At 42.4% G+C, this 18,700-nt stretch overlaps 1 protein-coding gene across 9 annotated transcripts in view; it reads right to left on the bottom strand.

The window, feature by feature from the left end:
* Nucleotides 1-18,700, bottom strand: part of adgrb1a (adhesion G protein-coupled receptor B1a) — a 132,329-nt gene that overhangs the window by 101,257 nt on the left and 12,372 nt on the right. For all 9 annotated transcript variants that reach the window (XM_052066404.1, XM_052066402.1, XM_052066409.1 and 6 more), the window contains exon 2: nucleotides 7,279-8,149. In XM_052066404.1, coding sequence (XP_051922364.1) covers nucleotides 7,279-8,005 — 727 coding nt within the window. In that variant the 5' untranslated portion in view covers nucleotides 8,006-8,149. The remainder of the gene's footprint in view (nucleotides 1-7,278; nucleotides 8,150-18,700) is intronic.

Here is an 18,700-nt window from a genome sequence, read left to right as displayed (position 1 = left end):
TCATTGAACTACTGTATAACAGTAATTTACAGTGACGGACGGAACTATTAATTTTAATGTTTTTCCTATTGATAGCGGAAGGTACAATAAATCATACAACAAAAGAAGTGATGTCTTCCCGTGAGTGTATCAGCTATGCGTTCAATTAAACGTGCGTCGATTTCATTTTACAATGCATGAATCAATATGAATGAATGGAGGCAAGTTATTTCCATATTCATATTTTTGTGACATTTTTGTTTGGTAGTGTGCTTTGAGATTTTTCTGAGAATTAAAAAAAAAACATTAAAGCAATCTGGGCTTTTAAACATGGACTGTTTTACCTTTGGAAATGCGTTAGCGTTTACAATTTAACACTTAATACTAATAAGATCCACCCATCCACTTTCCGAACCGCTTATCCTCACGAGGATCACGGGCGTGCCGGAGCCCAGCTGTCCACGAGAGGTTGGCTGCGTACACCCTGAACTAGTCACCAGCCAATTACTGGGTGCACACAGGCCAACAACCATTAACACTCACAATCACACTAAAGGACAATTGGGAGTCCTCAATATAGTAATAAGATTTTTATAAATAACATTACAATTTCTTTTTTTTCACAATTTTGTGGAATCCCCTGGAGGCCAAAACACCCTTAGCATTTGTATGTACAGTATTGCATCTTAGGAGAGATGGCCCAAAATAAAAGCCGACTGAGCTTAAACCTGATCAGATTTCACTGTCCTCTCTGTCCACATCCACACAACACTCAAGTATGTCAATGCATAAAACGCAATTAATAAATAAAGTTAGTTCAAAGGTTGGAATTGAGGAATTTTGTTGTCGTGTCCAAAATAAAGTCAAAGCATGTAACAAAGTACATAGATACGAGTAATGTGATTTCTATGTAAATGGTCAGTGAGCCTAAATGATAACAAAAATATGTATTACAGCCATTAATCTTGATTCGTCACAAAGATGATTACTGTGGTAGACAACAAATACACAACCATTCTTCTGTAAATAGCCCATCTTCCTTTTGCAGTCACAAAAAAAAATACATATATGAGTCTCCCAGCAAACAGGCTGCGGCAAGCAACGAGCTGTCATCGGTCTACCCACACATCACCCGTGGTACCAAGCACCACACACACACACACACACACACACACACACACACACACACACACACACACACACACACACACACACACACACACACAGAGTCAAATGCATATATCAGCTATATTCTCTCCCTCAGTCAGCCACCCACCCTCAGTCAACAGGGACCAACACTTAGTTTCAACTTTCCTGTTGTGACAATTCCACATGCAATGTACTAAAATTACTTCAAGGGGTCATATAATGAAAAATGGACTTGAATGCAATGAGTCCCAGACCACTCATCAAGTTTGAAATTACATTGTTTTACTAGCTGCCTCATTCCTGGAATGTGTTGGTAGGAAAGACTCCTAAATGTTCTAATTAACATATAAAGTACTGCCAACGGCCTAAGTGTTAAGACCTTTTCACACTGCACTTTGTTTTCTTGACGCTGACTGCTGGGCTGGGCGCAAGGATGATTGTGCTCTGGTGCAAGATATCCCGCTGGTTGGTCTGTTGCAGTTAGCACGCTGAAATCACCCCTTATTGGATGCGCCATATGACATCACGGCGACAACACTCTCAAAATTAAATGCTTTTCAACTTGAGGCATGATGGAAAACACCCATTTTAAAACATTGCTATGTCATTCTGTCATGGCGTCCTTATCACACATAAACAATGAATAGGTTCGTCGAGGGCGTGCTGCACCAGGCTATGTAAAAAGGTGTTTATACAGCAGATTTGCCCGTAAAGTGCTTTCTCCAGGAGTGAAAATGTAATTGATGCTTTTCACTGTCTTTATGTTTAGCATTGCTGTTTGCTCATGCTTTTTAGACTCGGTTAGAGTCTTCACCTTTGATGCATTTTGACAAAAGCATGTCACAAACTGTTTCAAATTGATGAATGTTTGGTCAAATCAACGCGAATATCCCCTTTGAAAGAAACATTTGTGTTCTGCGCATGCTCGAGTTACAGTGACTGACAAACTATCCGTTTCTCAGGTTGGCAGGAAAAAAAGGTTGGTTTTTTTTAGGTGGTCAAATGCATTTGAGAAAATGGCAGCCTAATTATTGCAAACATTTGTTTGCCTATTTAATTGAGAAAAAAAACACTTATTCATAAAACATAAAAATGAAGATGTGAGCTCCCAGAACAGCTGCAACTACAGAGTTGCATGAAGAGGTTTCGCAAAAGACTATCCCGGTTACTAAGAGCAACATTGTTCATCAAAAGGACATTGAGAGATGGCCTGATGTAAACAGTGTGAAAATCCCTCACTTGAATGCGGAAATAGGTTTGTTGATTGGAACAAATGTGCTGAAAACAACGGAACTGGAAAAAAAGTAATCGAAAGCATGAACAGGCACAACTGGATTTCCACCAACCTGGATAAAACAGAGAAGACACTAATATAATGAATTCATTGATAGTAGACAGTATGAAGTGGAAATTATGTCGATTTGCACCATGACGTTGTCCGTGTGTTGCGGGTTTGATGGGGGTATAACAATTACTACGTATACGGGAGTAACTAACTGTCTGCTCACGCATGTCAATGGGTAATTTCCAAATATTTCAGACGGCATATAAATTCATTGTGTGTTTCACAGGTATTTTATTCGACTTTGTGTAGACATTACTTATGCCTCCCAATCCGCCCCCCCAAAACCCCCCCCCCCACAAATATAATAAATAAATGAAAGGAAATGATGTATATGTCAAATACGCATTATGCCATGGACTTAAGTGCTCCCCGCACCAAGACAGCCGAGAGAAATATCTTTCACGAGCGCCGGCTTCTACCAAATTAGTGAGCGTTGACGCCAAAGGGGATGAAGACAATGCTACGCAAACAAAAGAAATTAAAATTGATTTTTCGACCTCGCACATTTTCTATCAGATGGCGCATAAAAAAAACGGTCGCCTCTTATGATGTGGAGGAAAACTTTGACCAGCGATGCAATAAACGCGTTCCTTGGCTTAAATTTGCCAAAATAACTAATTGGAATACGGGATAGGCATGGATGCATATGGATGTTCTTGAAACGTCTAGAAGATGCTGAGTAAAGTGCAAAAGTATTTACAATAAATATTTGCTGTTTTATTGTTATGGAGCTACTTCATGACAGTAAATATATCTACAATTAGTGGTTGTGCTTGCATCGCTTGTACTGCCTGCAATGTTTCGGCAGTATACGGGGCACGATGAGGCTGGCTTACTGCATGAGACAGATCCACCCCTTAAAGTTGCTATTATAAATTATATTCGAAATAGGCTGAATAAATATATCTTTAATTGTTGATCCTTGAGTTAATTCGACAAAGGTATGTTACAGACATGGAGGTCGACTGATTAGCACGCCGGCCTCACAGTGCAGAGGTGCAGGGTTCGAGTCCGGCTTTGGCCGTCTAGTGTGGGTTTTCTCCGTGGACTCTTCTTCCCACATTCCAAAAACATGCATGATTGAACACTCTACATCTACATTGTCCCCAGGTGAGAGTTTGAGCGTGGATGGTTGTTCGTTTCTGTGTGCCCTGCGATTGGCTGGCAACCGGTTCAGGGTGTCCCCCCCCTGCCTACTGCCCGAAGACAGCTGGAATAGGCTCCAGCACTGCCTGCGACCCTAGTGAGGATAAAGCGGTTTGGAAAATAAATTATATATATATATATATACATACATACATACATATATATACATACACTGTATATATATAATATTCACATTTTGAAGTATAACGATATACAGTCAAACCTCGATTTTAGAACGTCTCCATTATTGACCAAGTCGGAATTATGACAGAAAACCATTTTTCGACCAAACTAAGCAAACCCGAATATGTCACTCGACTCCTCTCAGATTCCTTCCACTTTCTCGTGTAACGTTCATTGTGAGCAGATGTGTTTGTTGTGATTTACCCAAATCTGACAGTTTTTATGTTATTTCTGTATCGTGTGTGACTGTACAGATTTCTGTGTTTTCGCATCTTTTGAATGCTTCAGCCAACAAAGCGGATGAGGGAAATGTTAAGATTGCACGACTGTCCGTGTTTTTATGTTATGTGTTGTGTTTATTATTTTAGTTTACCGGTATGTTAACTGTTTTCTTAAGCGCTTTGTTACAGCTGCAGCTGTTGAAAAAGTACTATATAAATCAGTATTGTATTGTATTGTATTTTCTCTGTTGCAATTTTTTTTCCCTTGGATGGGGAGCAGTGAGTGTGTTTTATTATCTTGGTTGTATGGGTAGATACCAGGTGTATTCTTGGTGCTGTTTTCATTTCTAAATTGTCCAGAGGTGTGAATGTGAACACAGATGGTTGTTTGTCTCTGTGTACCCTGTGATTGGCTGGCAACCAGTTCGGGGTGTACCCCGCCTACTGCCCCAAGACAGCTGGGATAGGCTCCAGCACCCCTGCGACTTTTGTGAGGATAAATGGATTAGAAAATGGATGGATGTTACAGACAGTTCTTTAGACAAATGGGAACTGTTTACATTTTGAAAAGAACTTATAAAACTGTATGTTGTCTTTAAATCTGATTTCGCCAGAATTCTACTTGCTAAAAATGAGTGTGAAGGAGACAACTTCTCAAAATAAATATCAACTTAGAGGTCACAGTGAAAGACTGGAAAACCGTTTGAAACTAAGCATGTAAAGATTTGGTGATGGGTCACACGTTTGAAGCAGTTATTGCTGGGGTGTCAAGGTTGGAACGTCTGCCTCACATTAGCATTTTTTAAATGGAAGTAAGAAGACCGGTTGATGTTATTTACGTTGGATTTAGAAGTGTCTGTTTTCTGGACTGACTTTTTGCTGCACAAAGGTATTGCCACTTAAAGTTTAACTTTATATTACCTACATAAGAATGAATGCATGACTGAATCGAAAAATGTCGGCTATTTGCGTGATCTGTAGGTAAATAAGTACCGTAAAGTAAGTTTGGGGTATTCTGTGGCCTCACAATGAACGCTGAATATTGTAGCAGACCACTGGCTTCCACCTCAATCCAGAGGCAATTAACACATAAATTTGCTCTTTTTTTTCATTCATAACACAGGTGCAGGATGGACATGAGCACTCACTGCAAAAGAAAACTGATGCCTTGTATGAAAAGGCTCAAAGAATCAATACTACCAAGTATTAAATGGTCTCTTAGTTAAAGAAAACTCATAATAACAATAATAATAATAATAATAATATATAACTTAATGTATGTAGTGCTTTTCAAGTGACTCCAAGGATGCATAAACCACTGATGTGATGATCATCACTTTCCTGATAGACTGATCAGCACTGCTTTATATATTCAGTGTTTCAAATGTTTCCGTAAATTCTGGTGTATACAGTCTCAAAAGTGTCTTACGTTATTGGGTGATCAAGAGCACACTCCACAAAGACTCGATCAAGTGGACGTAAGCAGCTTGATTGTTGACATCAGTTCACACCCATTTATCTGCTACCAGGGAGGTGTTACAGTCCCTTTTGCTGAGGGGAAGTGAAAGCGGCTTGCGGCAGATCTATTCACTTCTCAGTTGCTGAGACCACTGAGACCAAATTGATCCAGCTGGATACAGTCTGATCCAAAACACATGCGTATATCTATCCTCATAAAGCCCCGTCCACTCCTTCCAACTTTCCCTCTGAACTTTTGTCAGCCTCTTCACTCTTTTATTTTCCTCTCCTGCACCATCTCTAACATCTTGATACCAATTGTCTTTCCATTCATCACTCACATCCATAAACATTTTTATTCCACCCTTTTGCCAGGCCATTTCCACACTGAATCTATTACACCTGCCCCAGCCACTTTTTATCTTCTTCCGACAATTGAATCTACCTAGACATGCATCCTGCCAGATATTCACAGACGGTTAGCTTCCCCGTTCAAGTGCATCATATGGTCCCTGATCCCTTATAAACCTCGGATTCCCCAGTCAGAGAAACATTTCCCAGTGGATGAAAGAAAGAGGAGGACGCTATTATGTGCTTATGTTACTGTCTCTGCATAGACCAACATCGCATGAAATATCCATCCATATCCATTTTGTATACATGCATGTTTGCAAGATAGCTGCGGTGCGTATTCCAAAGGACTTTGGACAAAAGGTGGACTACACCCAGAAATGGTCGCAAGTCAACCATGGGGAACTTATGGAGGCATACAAACATTTAAACTGACTCTGAAACTGTCACTGTGGAAGATGGGAACTGCACCTACAAAGCCTGTGTGGAATTCAGGCGAGTGAACCACTACAGCGTTAGTGATGCTGGATTGATTTTTTGGGTTTTTTTTTCCCCAAACCTTAAAGCCCAAATCTTGCTAGTGGACAATATTTCACTGAGCAAGGAAAAGGGCAAAACAGCAGGGGATACAAAATAAGCTACGCTGGAGACAGACATGCATGACATAGCAGGAGAGACCCACAGAAACATTTCCCCTGGCTTGTTTGGTTTCCCATGAATGGCTCAGTATCATCCCACTATCAGGCTCAGGAAAGAAAGTCTGGGAAGGGAATGATGGTTCAAAAGAGGCGGAGAACCACGGAAAATGTAACAACAGACAAGAAATAAATAAGGAGATGGAGAGCCAAGAATCAACCCTCGGGCGATGTTGCTGACAGAGTCAGGACAGGGATGTCAGGCTGCATTCTGTCTGCAGAAGGGAGGCAGGATCAAGTAGCCGGCAATTACACTTCAATCCGCAGACCCTTATCCGATTCCATTTTCTAGTTCCCCTTCTAATGTCCTCTCTTTGTTTACATCACCAGTCCACCCCCCCCCACCTCACCCCCCTCCCACCTCCAAACACTGTACTATCCGATATCAGCCTTTTTTTTCTCCTTCATGTCTCCTGCTCTCCCAGAAGCTGATTGAGTGTCCCTCTTTGGACCGAACAAGCGCAAAACACAGTATTGACCTTGCAAGGTCACAGAGCTCTCTTCTACCAGATGAAATTGTAAACCATGCATAAGGGATTTTCGGTTCCTCCTTCCCCTTCTCTTTCCTGCATATCCTAATTCCCTGCAGCTCCCCAAATCAATGTGATAAAATTACAGACACACAATCAAACCACACACACCATTCTCGTTTGCTTGCTTGTGTGACATAGCTGAAAAGTTGACGTGAAATAGATCAGGATTATCCTTACGTAGGACAGAAACAATAATTCAAATGTCAGCTCATACTCACCATTTATTTTGATGTTTTTTCCAGTTTCTCTTACTTTGGGTAAACAGTTTTCCAGGTAAACTCCATTGTAGTAACAGCTGTTGCCCTCACCGTGCTTTGGCGGCGGATGCCAGCACGAACACGGCATCTGCATAATGCCACATGGCCTGCTTGATGTGCTGGAGGCCAGGCAGTCCTCCAGCCACTGGCAAAGCATCTGACAGGCTGCCATGCTGGGGTTACGTTTTCCAACAACCAGGTACTCGACTTTGAACTCATCACTGTCACTTTTAGTGGTTGCATCTTTCTGATGAGGACCCTTTCTCATGTGAACAAACTGCTTGTCGGCCTCTAGGAAGGCCATTGGTGAGGAGGTGTCACACAGCCTCACAACTTCGTCAAAGCTGTCAATTCCTAGGTAGGAGTGTGTGGTCTCCAAGAAGGAGTCGTATTGGAAGATATGAAGCTGTAACAGTGGGCAGTCCTGGGTAGGTTTGGTTATCTTGATGAAGACGGTGTAGTGTCGTGGATCAGGATTCTGCAGGGTCCAGGAGCAAGGCACAGTGGGGAATACTGATGATGACCGAAAGAAGCCAAAAAAGCGGCTTTGAACCAGTGTAGAACAGGAGTTTGACTTGGACCCTGAAGGGGATGAGTGGCACCAAGCCCCCATCAATAGCAGAGGAAAAAAATACTGAATCACCATTCGAGGCGGGCAACTGGCAAATTGAGATGCAATGTTCGACATTGTTTTAGATAAACAGAATGATGTTGCAGTTTGGACTGACTCTTTAGGAATTGTCGTTCGAGGAGGTTTAAGAGATGCAAAAAATGTGATGGTAGCGCTCAAAAATCCATAAATTGACGGATGGCGGGGTAATTTCCCAGCAACCTGCAAAATAAAAGAAACAACATGTGAATGAAACTTTGGACAGGAAAGCATTTATCCTAAACTTTTCTATATTTACATTCATCACATAAAAATAATGCTAAAAATGGCTTGGGATTATTTGACGTTGAAAACTACTGACGTTTCATCATCATAATTTTGATACATTATACTCATTAATTTGATTACTTTTGCTACCTGCACCTTTGATTGAATGATTTGGGCTTTTTAACATATGATCATCTGTGTTCTCCAGCACATTGTTTTTTCTTTTTTTTCCAATACGATCTTAGAGTCGCGGGTAGACTGGAGCTAATCGCAGCAAACTTGGGGCGCGCCTACTGCGTTCTTGCTCTGTCTCTCTCTCTCACTCTCTGTCTCTTGCACTTCTTTGTCCCTTTTTAGGAGCCTTGCACATCAAATACCATTCCAGTAAATCTTGCAGGAACAATGATTAAAATTTGAAATGGTACTACAAACGGGTTGAAACATTGTCAGGGAAGCTGTAAACCAATTCATCACGTGTCACATTTCATCAAGTCGAATGCAGGTATGAATTAATAATTCATTTGAAGTCCAGAAGGTCATTTAAGTGATTTACAAATGTTGCCAATAGCAATTGACGCTCAAAAGGTTGAAATGAGAAAGCTATTTAAATATATGTAGTTATACTTTCTTTATTTATATATACAGTATATATACAGTGTATATATATATATATATATATATATATATATATATATATAACCAACCTAAATAACCCAAGTAACATCTAGCGACAAATGATAAGACTACACTAAATATTTGATAAAGCCAACATAATAGGACAATATAAGGAGTTCCTTGGACATGTTTGAAGCTGAAGTGGAAGATGACATTCTGCAGTGGTCGTCTGAAGAATAGCATCCTAAAGATGCAGTATAATTAATCCTTCCTTCTCTCCCATGGGTAGATAGCAACCAATTAAATGAACAAAGGTGTTGAATTAGCCAGGAGCATAGATGGACCAATCTGTGTAAACATGCCAATCAAGCCTGTTCTGTGAGAAAATCCAACAATGGCCCAATCACAAAAATCCAACTGTCCCTTCGACAGAAATGCACACAAGGAGAAAAACTGAAAGGGAACGCTGATGAGAAAATGATAGTCACCAAGAATATCACTTCTTATTAGCGATGGGAAAGGCAGTTATTGAATCACTCGAATGGGTTCATGAAAAAGATTTTGGGAAAAAAGATTTGTTCAAGGTCGAAAATACATTTTCCAAATGCTCTATTGTGTTCCCTCACTTTTCACGGGTGATACGTTCCAAGCCATCAAGGGAATTTAAGCAAGGTAAATGTTGACCCTTTTAAACGATTTTAAAAATATACCGGTACATATTTTACTCCAAGTTGATTTACGCCTCGAGTGAGCCATCACAAACACCCCCATACAATTGCCACCCTTCTAAACACTTGTTACCCTGAACAAATGTAACATTTAAAATGCATGTCATAGAATAAACCGTGAGCCGTCACCTTACCGTGGTGAGGGGTTTGTGTGTCCCAATGATCCTAGGAGCTAAGTTGTGTGGGGCTTTATACCCCTGGCAGGTTCACCCATGGCAAACAGGTCCTAGGTGAGGGACCAGACAAAGCACGGCTCACAAGCCCCTTATGATAAATAAAATCAATGGCATTCAGTTTCCCTTGCCTGGACGCGGGTCACCGTGGCCCCCCTGTGGAGCCAGGCCTGGAAGTGGGGCTCGTTGGCGAGCGCCTGGTGGCCAGGCCTACATGCACGTGGCCCCCCCGGGCTCAGCCCAAAGAGGCAACGTGGGTCCCCCTTCTCATGGTCTCACCACCCGTGGGAGGGGTCAAAGGGGTAGGGTTGCCTCCCTCCGCCTTCGGGTGGGGGGGCGGGACCTTGTGCATATGTACCAAACAGCAGCTCAGCATACCGAGCCTTTTTGGAGTCTTTGAATAGTGTGCTTGAGAGTACTCCTGCTGGGGACTCCCTTGTTCTACTGGAGGACTTCAATGCTCACGTGGACAATGACAGTGAGACCTGGAGGGGCGTGATTGGGAGGACCGGCCCCCCCGATCAGAACTCGAGTGGTGTTTTGTTATTGGATTTCTGTGCTCGTCACGGACTGTCCATAACGAACACCTTGTTCAAACACAAGGGTGTCCATATGTGCACTTGGCACCAGGACATTCTAGGCCATAGGTGTCAAACTCAGGTCATGGAGGGCCGCTGTCCTGCATGTTTTCCAAGTCTCCCTGTTGCAACACACCTGATTCAAATGAACAGGTTTAGTGTCAGGCTTCCGCAGAGCTTGCTGATGAGTTGATCATTTGAATCAGGTGTGTTGCAACAGTGAGACTTGGAAAACATGCAGGACAGTGGCCCTCCAGGAAGTGAGTTTGACACATATGCCCTATGCCGTAGTTCGATGATCGACTTTGTGGTTGTATCATCGGATTTGCGGCCGCATGTTTTGGACACTCGGGTGAAGAGACGGGCGGAGCTGTCAACTGATCACCACCTGGTGGTGAGTAGGCTCCGATAGTGGGGGAAAATGCCGGTCCATCCTGGCAGGCCCAAACGTATTGTGAGAGTTTGTTGAGAGTGTCTGGCGGGATCCCCTGTCAGAATGAGTTTCAACTCCCACCTCCGACAAAGCTTTTCCCATGTTCCGGGGGAGACGGGGGACATTGAGTCCGAGTGGACCATGTTCCGTGCCTCTATTGTTGAGGCGGCCAATCTGAGTTGTGGCCGTAAGGTGGTTGGTGCCTGTCGTGGCGGCAACCCCCGTACTCGCTGGTGGACACCAGCAGTAAGGGATGCCGTCAAGCTGAAGGAGTCCTATCGAGCCTTTATGGCCTGTGGGACCCCAGAGGCAGCTGACGGGTGTCGACTGGCCAAGCGGAACGCAGGTTTGTGGAAGGTGAACCTGCCAGGTGGTCGCAGAGGCAGAAACCCGAGCGTGGGAAGAGTTCGTGAGGCCATGGAAGCCGACTTCCGGCTTCAAGGAAATTCTGGTCCACCATCCGACGTCTCTGGAGGGGGAAGCAGTGCACCACGAACACTGTGTACAGTGGGCATGGGGCGCTGCTGACTTCGACTCGGGACGTTGTGAACCGGTGGGCAGAGTACTTAGAAGACCTCCTCAACTCCACCAACACGTCTTCCTTGGAGGAAGCAGAGTCTGAGGTCCCTGAGGTGGGCTCTCCTATCTCTGTGGTTGAAGTCACCGATGTGGTTAAAAAGCTCCTCGGTGGCATGGCCCCAGGGGTGGATGAGATCCGCCCAGAGTTCCTCAAGGCTCTGGATGTTGTGGGGCTGTCCTGGTTGACACGCCTCTGCCGCATCGCATGGTCAACGGGGAGAGCGCCTCTGGATTGGCAGACCGGGGTGGTAGTCCCTCTTTTTAAAAAGGGGGACCGGAGGCTGTGTTCCAACTACAGAGGAATCACACTCCTCAGCCTCCCTGGTAAGGTCTATTCAGGGGTGCTGGAGAGGAGGGTCCGTCAGGAAGTTGAGCCTCAGATTGAGGAGGAGCATTGTGGTTTTCGTCCCGGCCGTGGAACAGTGGACCAGTTCTACACCCTTAGCAGGGTCCTCGAGGGTATGTGGGAATTCGCCCAACCAGTCTACACGTGTTTTGTGGACTTGGAGAAGGCATTTGACTGTGTCCTTCGGGGAGTTCTGTGGGGGGTGCGTCGTGGGTATGGGGTACCGAACCCTTTGATACGGACATTTCGGTCACTATACCACCGATGTCAGAGTTTGGTTCGCATTGCCGGCAGTAAGTCGGAATCGTTTCCAGTGAGGGTAAGTCTCTGCCAAGGCTGCCCTTTGTCGCAGATTGTGTTCATAACCTTTATGGACAGGATTTCTAGGCGCAGCCGAAGCGTTGACGGGGTCCGTTTTGGTGGCCTCAGTATTGCATCCCTGCTTTTTGCAGATGATGTGGTGCTGTTGGCTCCTTCAAACAGGGCTCTACACCTCTCACTGGAGTGTTTCGCAGCCGAGTGTGAAGCAGTTGGGATGAAAATCAGCACCTCCAAATCTGAAAACATGGTCCTCAGTCGGAAAAGGGTAGAGTGCCCCCTCCGGGTCGGGGGGGGGGGGGGGGGAGATCTTGCCCCAAGTGGAGGAGTTTAAGTATCTTGGGGGTCTTGTTCACGAGTGAGCACTGGAGGGACCGAGAGATCGACAGGCGGATCGGTGCAGCTTCTGCTGTGATGCGGACGTTGTGTCAGTCTGTCGTGGTGAAGAAGGAGCTGAGCCAAAGGGTGAAGCTCTCAATTTACCAGTCGATCTACGTTCCAACCCTCATCTATGGTCACGAGCTATGGGTCGTGACCGAAAGAACGAGATCCCGGATACAAGCGGCCGAAATGAGTTTTCTCCGCAGGGTGTCCGGGCTCTCCCTTAAAGATAAGGTGAGAAGCTCGGTCATCCGGGAGAGGCTCAGAGTCGAGCCGCTTCTCCTCCACATCGAGAGGAGCCAGATGAGGTGGCTTGGGCATTTGATTCGGATGCCTCCTGAACGCCTCCCTGGTGAGGTGTTCTGGGCATGTCCCACCGGGAGGAGACCCCGAGGAACACCCAGGACACGCTGGAGAGACTATGTCACCCAGCTGGCCTGTGAACGCCTCAGGATCCCCCGGGGAGACCTGGAAGAAGTAGCTAGGGAGAAGGAAGTCTGGGCTTCCCTGCTAAAGATGTTCCCCCGCGACCCGGCCCCGGATATGTGGTAGAAGATGGATGGATATAATAAACACTGATCTGCTAATTGTCACAGTCTCAGTTTTTGTCATAATAAAAATTCTTACCCCCGCCTGCAAATTTAGAGGCACTGTCCCCAATCAAACACCAAGCTAAAATTATGGTAAACTCAATTGAAATAGAAAGAGCGTATGAAACCAAGTTTCTCGGATTAGTAATAGACTCAAAACTATGTTGGAAACCACATATCGATAACGTAAAAAGAAAAATAGCCAAGACCGTAGGGATCCTCTACAAAACCAAGGAAGTGCTAAATAAGAGATCTTTGTACACATTATACACTTCATTATTATTACACTATATGACCTACTGTGTGGAAATATGGGGAAATGCCTGCAAAACAAACACACTCCCTATTCTCAAACTACAAAAAAAAGCAATTCGAATTATTAATAGATCAAAATATACGGAACCCACAAATCCACTATTTATCAAATTAAATACGATGACATTTTATGACCTGGTTGACTTTAAAATCGCCCAATTAATGTACAAAGCACACAATAACCTGCTCTGCCAAAACATTCAGAAGTTTTTCGAAATTCGAGTAAGCAACTATGAATTAAGAGGTACCAACTTATTCAAAAAACTCAAAACAAGAACAAACATCAAGCAAAGAAGTGTATCTAGCAAAGGTGTTAATCTGTGGAATAATCTCGAAACGGACCTAAAAATGAGTAAATCGCTTGCTGAGTTCAAAAACAAATTCAAAAAAATAGTACAAACAACCTACATCAATCAGAGCTAAAATGATAAATTCTAAACATTAAATATAATGATAAATCAGAACTAAGTTGATAAATAGAGAAAGGTATTGAAATAACCATTATGAATACAAGAGAAAATTGACACAAGAGTGCCAGGGTGAGGATGTATATAATCCCGATACAAACCAAAAGTTGTAAAAATATCACGGTTAAGGGTAAAGTACGAGCCTTAATGGAGACTTCTTCTTACTTTTTCTTTTCTGATTGATATAAAAATGATTTAGTAGATATAAACACATAACGGGGTAGGACTAGATAAGTTTTTTACTTCAACCTACTCCCTTGAACATAATAACTGTGTTGAATGAAGACTGATTTCTTTCTTTTTACTTTTTTTATCTACCTTATTTTCTGTCAAATTATTACTGTATATGTTTTATGTTCAATAAACAAACAAACAAACAAAAGGTCCACACAATGTTGAAGAGGCATCCCAACCAGGCCAGCCATGCAACATCCAGAACCTTTCGGAACCGTGGGCGGATCTCATCCACCACCAAGGGAGATAGGAGAGCCCACCTCAGACATCCAGACTCTGCTTCCTCATGGGAAGGCATGTCGGTGGAATTGAGGAGGTTTTCTCCCCATCGACAAACAATGTCCACGTTAAGGTCAGCAGTAACTCATCTCACAGCATTAATCACTGCTGCAGACCACCTGATTTAAAAGATCAACTCATCAGCAAGCTCTGAAGGAGCTATCATTTGAATCAGATGAGTTGCAGCGGGGAGAGGCTGGAAAGCTGCAGGATAATGTCCCTCGAGGATCAGAGTTTGACACCTGGTTTCATGGTGCACTACTTCTTCCTCCTGAGAAGGACCAGAATCCCCACTAAACTGTCCGGAATTTAAGCCGCATAACAGTTTTCCCATGTAATTATTCAAAGCAGATGTGGGGAATATAGACAAAAATGTATATCCTGACACAGGTAATTTTATATCCGGATGAAGCTGGATAGTTTAATGCTGTGCGTTTCCTTAAAAATTGAAAGTGACATGAAATTAAAGGCAATTAGCCAAGAGAAAACTCTCATGTTAAATGGACTACAGATAATAATTATCTTTCTGCTAAATCTGGTGCATGAATGCACACATTCTCTACAAAAAAAAGACAATCCATTTTCCCCACAAATTCTCCTATGAAAAAAAAGTTTCAAAAAAAGGGCAGTGGAGTTGTATGAAGTGGTCATGCCCCCAAACACCCCCCCACCCACACACACACAAAACACACCCTGGATGTGTAATATCAGTCTTATATTCCTGCGGCAGTAATTAATGATAACCCCCACATTGTTGAATAGAAATAACTGAAATCGCTCAAAATAATCCAGAGTCAGAGCCCAGGGTTGCAACTGCAGCGGGTCATTTAATTCTTGCGACTTGTGACTGCCACAAGTTATTTATGGTGGCTGCCACATTGCAGGCAGCACAGTTTGCTTCACAGGCACTTGGGTTTCCTCTCACGTCTACAAAACATGCATGTTCGGCTAATCGAAGACTTTATACTGTCTATATAGAATGCGAGTGTGTTTTTGCTATATGTGCCATGCAATTAAATGGTGATCAGTCCAGTGTGTGCAGTTTTCTGTGGTAGAAAGGGACAGCCAGTACAGAAAATGGATGGATGGATGGATGCCACCTTGCATAATTGTAATATATTTCATTGAACGTCAGTCCCTTGTTATTGAAAATAAATTGGAATACTTGTTCTAAACAAGAGTCCTTCTCTTTTCCAGGCCAGAGCCTGTATTCATTGTTGATTCACATTTCAGAAACTCCTTCTGAAATGTGAATCAACAATGAATCTTTGAAGTGCATCTGTTGCAGCTCTGCTAATCACTGTTTCAGCACCATCAAAACCTGCAATGTCATGCAAGTCAACAACATCAAAGAGCTAGAGTTGTCTCTCTGTCCGAATGAAATTGTTTACCATGGTAAATGTCAAAGCCTTTCTAATATGCAGCGTCAACTCAGATATCATCATCTCACAAGGTTACACCCCCACACACACACACACACACACACACACACACATACACTAAGGCCTGAAATTACATTTTTTTTCTTTGAGAAGCAATATTGATAATCAATGACTTCATTTGAAGAGCAACTTCTTCATATTGAAGAGCAACTTTTTGCAGGTTAATCCCGGGACCCTGAAGCAACAGTTTTATCAAGAGGTGAGCATTGACACGGGCTACATCAGATGCTCCTAAATTAAATATGCACTGACCCGCGCACCTCGATGTGCATTTAAGCCAATTGAAATGCTCCTGAATATGATGACTAGAGAACAACTTCCAGGACGCGTTCAGTGTTTTGAGGAGAGAAGAGCTAGAAACTGTGACAATAGGAGACATGAGATGAGCCCATAGTATTCAAAGGTACACAACTAATTCATGAGCTAAGAGCGCAGAAAGTAGCTTTGAATAATAGAGACAGAGCAGTTCTTATGAGTTAAGTTTTACATTTTATTTTTATTTGGGGAAAAAGGAGCGTGAAATAGGGGGTTGTGAAAAAGACCCAGTCCCACACTCCATTTCAGAAGCGGACGGTAATGCACCAAAAGTTGTTTGTCCACCGCCTAAAAACAGAAGATGACACCGCTCCGAGGCAACACACAGTAACAGAACTACAATTCCTAAATGACTCTTCAATGTACTTTGTTCGATACAGCTGTTGCAAAATTGGACAAAATAAATTTAAAATCAACACTGAAAGCTCATGTATCACATTGTTTTACAGAGAAAATTTAAGAACAATTTCGCCAAAATTACAGTTAGTTTAGGCTAGGTTTTAAATTATTGTTTCAGTTAGCATTTTTTTAAAAACAGTCAATTTAACTTTTTCAATTTTAGCGTCAGTGGGTTGTCACTTTTTTGAAAACGATTATTTTTATTTTATTTCGTTTACAAGCATGTTTTTTCCATTTTACTTTTAGTTATTTTGTTCATTTTTGTGAACTGTAATGGTCTTGTTTGGATCGGTCAACATAACTTTCGTAGCACAATATATCATCTTTGTATCGTTACCAGAATAACCACACAATTAAAACACCATCATTTGAATGCAATTGTACCTACTTTCACAAGGATGCAAAAGTTGTAACCTCGGGTTTCCACAAACAAGACGTTTTGAATTGATGCTAAAGGGCTCATGACCGTGACAGACAGAATCATTTTGCTTTGAATATGGCTGCAATATTAGCGGTGCTCATCCCACAGTTAGAAAAGGAAGAGCAAGATTATAGAGCTTTGATGCATGTGCCTGTGGGTATGCTTGGGTGTTATCTCTCTTCCCTTATACTAGAACTCTCAGTGGGGATGTTACTGATGGCAACGATGGTCCTTTTTTCCACCACGCTGCCATAAGTCTCAGTATAATAGCTGCCTTGTTCTAGCCGTAATCACATTAATATGAAAGGCAATTGCTTCGGATACCAAATCAAATTAGATCATATTCAGATTAAATGAGTTAATTGGAAAATCTATCCGTCTCCACTGTTAGAAAAGGATTAAAATTACGATGAAACTCATCGCATTAAATTGTAATTCCAGTATGCAACAGTACAACCGATTTTTCCTCACTAGTTGTTTTCTGGAAATGTGAATATGATAGCACTTGCTGAACTGATGACACTTCTTTCCGTATATTAATGTTGGAAATTACCAGTTATCTAGAGATAACTGGTATATTAATTTTGTTTGCATTCTACACCATATGTTTCATCAAAGCTCTAATTTATTTATCTGCCATGTACAATATAGCCTACCACATATCCTTTGCAGAGATGCGAGTGTCACCCATCTACTTTTATAATTTGATTGTACTTGATTTAAAATTCTCATGCAGTCATCGTACGGAATTATCATCCGTTTTGCTGGCCGTTTTATGCCCTGCTCTTCTGTGCTGCCTGTGAAGTGTGTACCATGCAGAACAGTTTTTCAGGTGTGCTGTGATATGTTTCAAACGCAATGTAATGCTGCATGGGCAGAGACTGCATACATGTCTTTTTTTTTTTTTTTTTTTTTTAATGCTGCTGCTGGTTTCCCCAAATGCGTTGGAGCGATAGACTGCACTCAAATCCAAGATATTCTCATATCCTGCCATCTTAAGAATTTAAATGTGCAAGTATGTGTAACGTGAGTGTTTGAGCATGGAGCATTTTTTGTTGTTGTTGTCAGACGTTCATTCAAGGGCGCAAAAGGTTATGTGTATGTACATGTTTGCACAGGTATTTATATTAGACGACAACAATTTTATCGAGTGGATCCAAATCAGTTAATTTGGCATTTTATGCAAAATAGGTTATCAACTGTAATGTCATAATGCACCCAATCTATCACTAATGTCTTTGATTGGATCATTTTCCTACATGCTCATTTGCAAGCAGTATGCCGGGCACAGCCCTTTCATACACCAATAGTTTTCTTGGCTGGGTTATTTAACTCCGATCAGGAACCAGAATTAAAAATGAGAAGTCGTACAGTACTCAAGACATAAATGGAGATTTTTCTATGTGAGCGGCTGCATCGATGGGCCTGGAAAACCATTGCTAAAGTTGTCGTTCTCACTGTGTCATCAGGTAAATTGATCACCTTAGTTCTATACAGTATTCATTTGATTGCATATTCCAAATAATACAACACCAAACAGGTAAAGTTTTGTCGATGGCAAAAACAATAAGCTATGCTAGCTCGTTACCTTGACTATGTTAACCTACACGACGCCAAAGTGTCAAACATGAAGGACAGAAGGAAAATGTGTCCATCAGCAGAGAGAGAAGAGGGAACCAGAGAACCGAAAATCGACAGTAGGGACTTTAAATGGTGGTCTTATGTCAGGAAAAGCTTGACGTTTGGTTGATGGAATGATTAGAAGAAAGTTCAATAGATTGTGTGTAAGGCAATAGCGCTAGAAGCTAAGGCGCAGGGTTCAAATCATTTTACCTTGTTTTAGATAGGAAGAGAAACGGCGTGGGGCTATTCCTCAAGGAAAAGTTTGGTTAG

Source organism: Hippocampus zosterae, chromosome 5, assembly GCF_025434085.1.
Source record: "Hippocampus zosterae strain Florida chromosome 5, ASM2543408v3, whole genome shotgun sequence".
NCBI lineage: Eukaryota > Metazoa > Chordata > Actinopteri > Syngnathiformes > Syngnathidae > Hippocampus > Hippocampus zosterae.
This window is presented reverse-complemented; position numbering and strand designations above follow the sequence as displayed.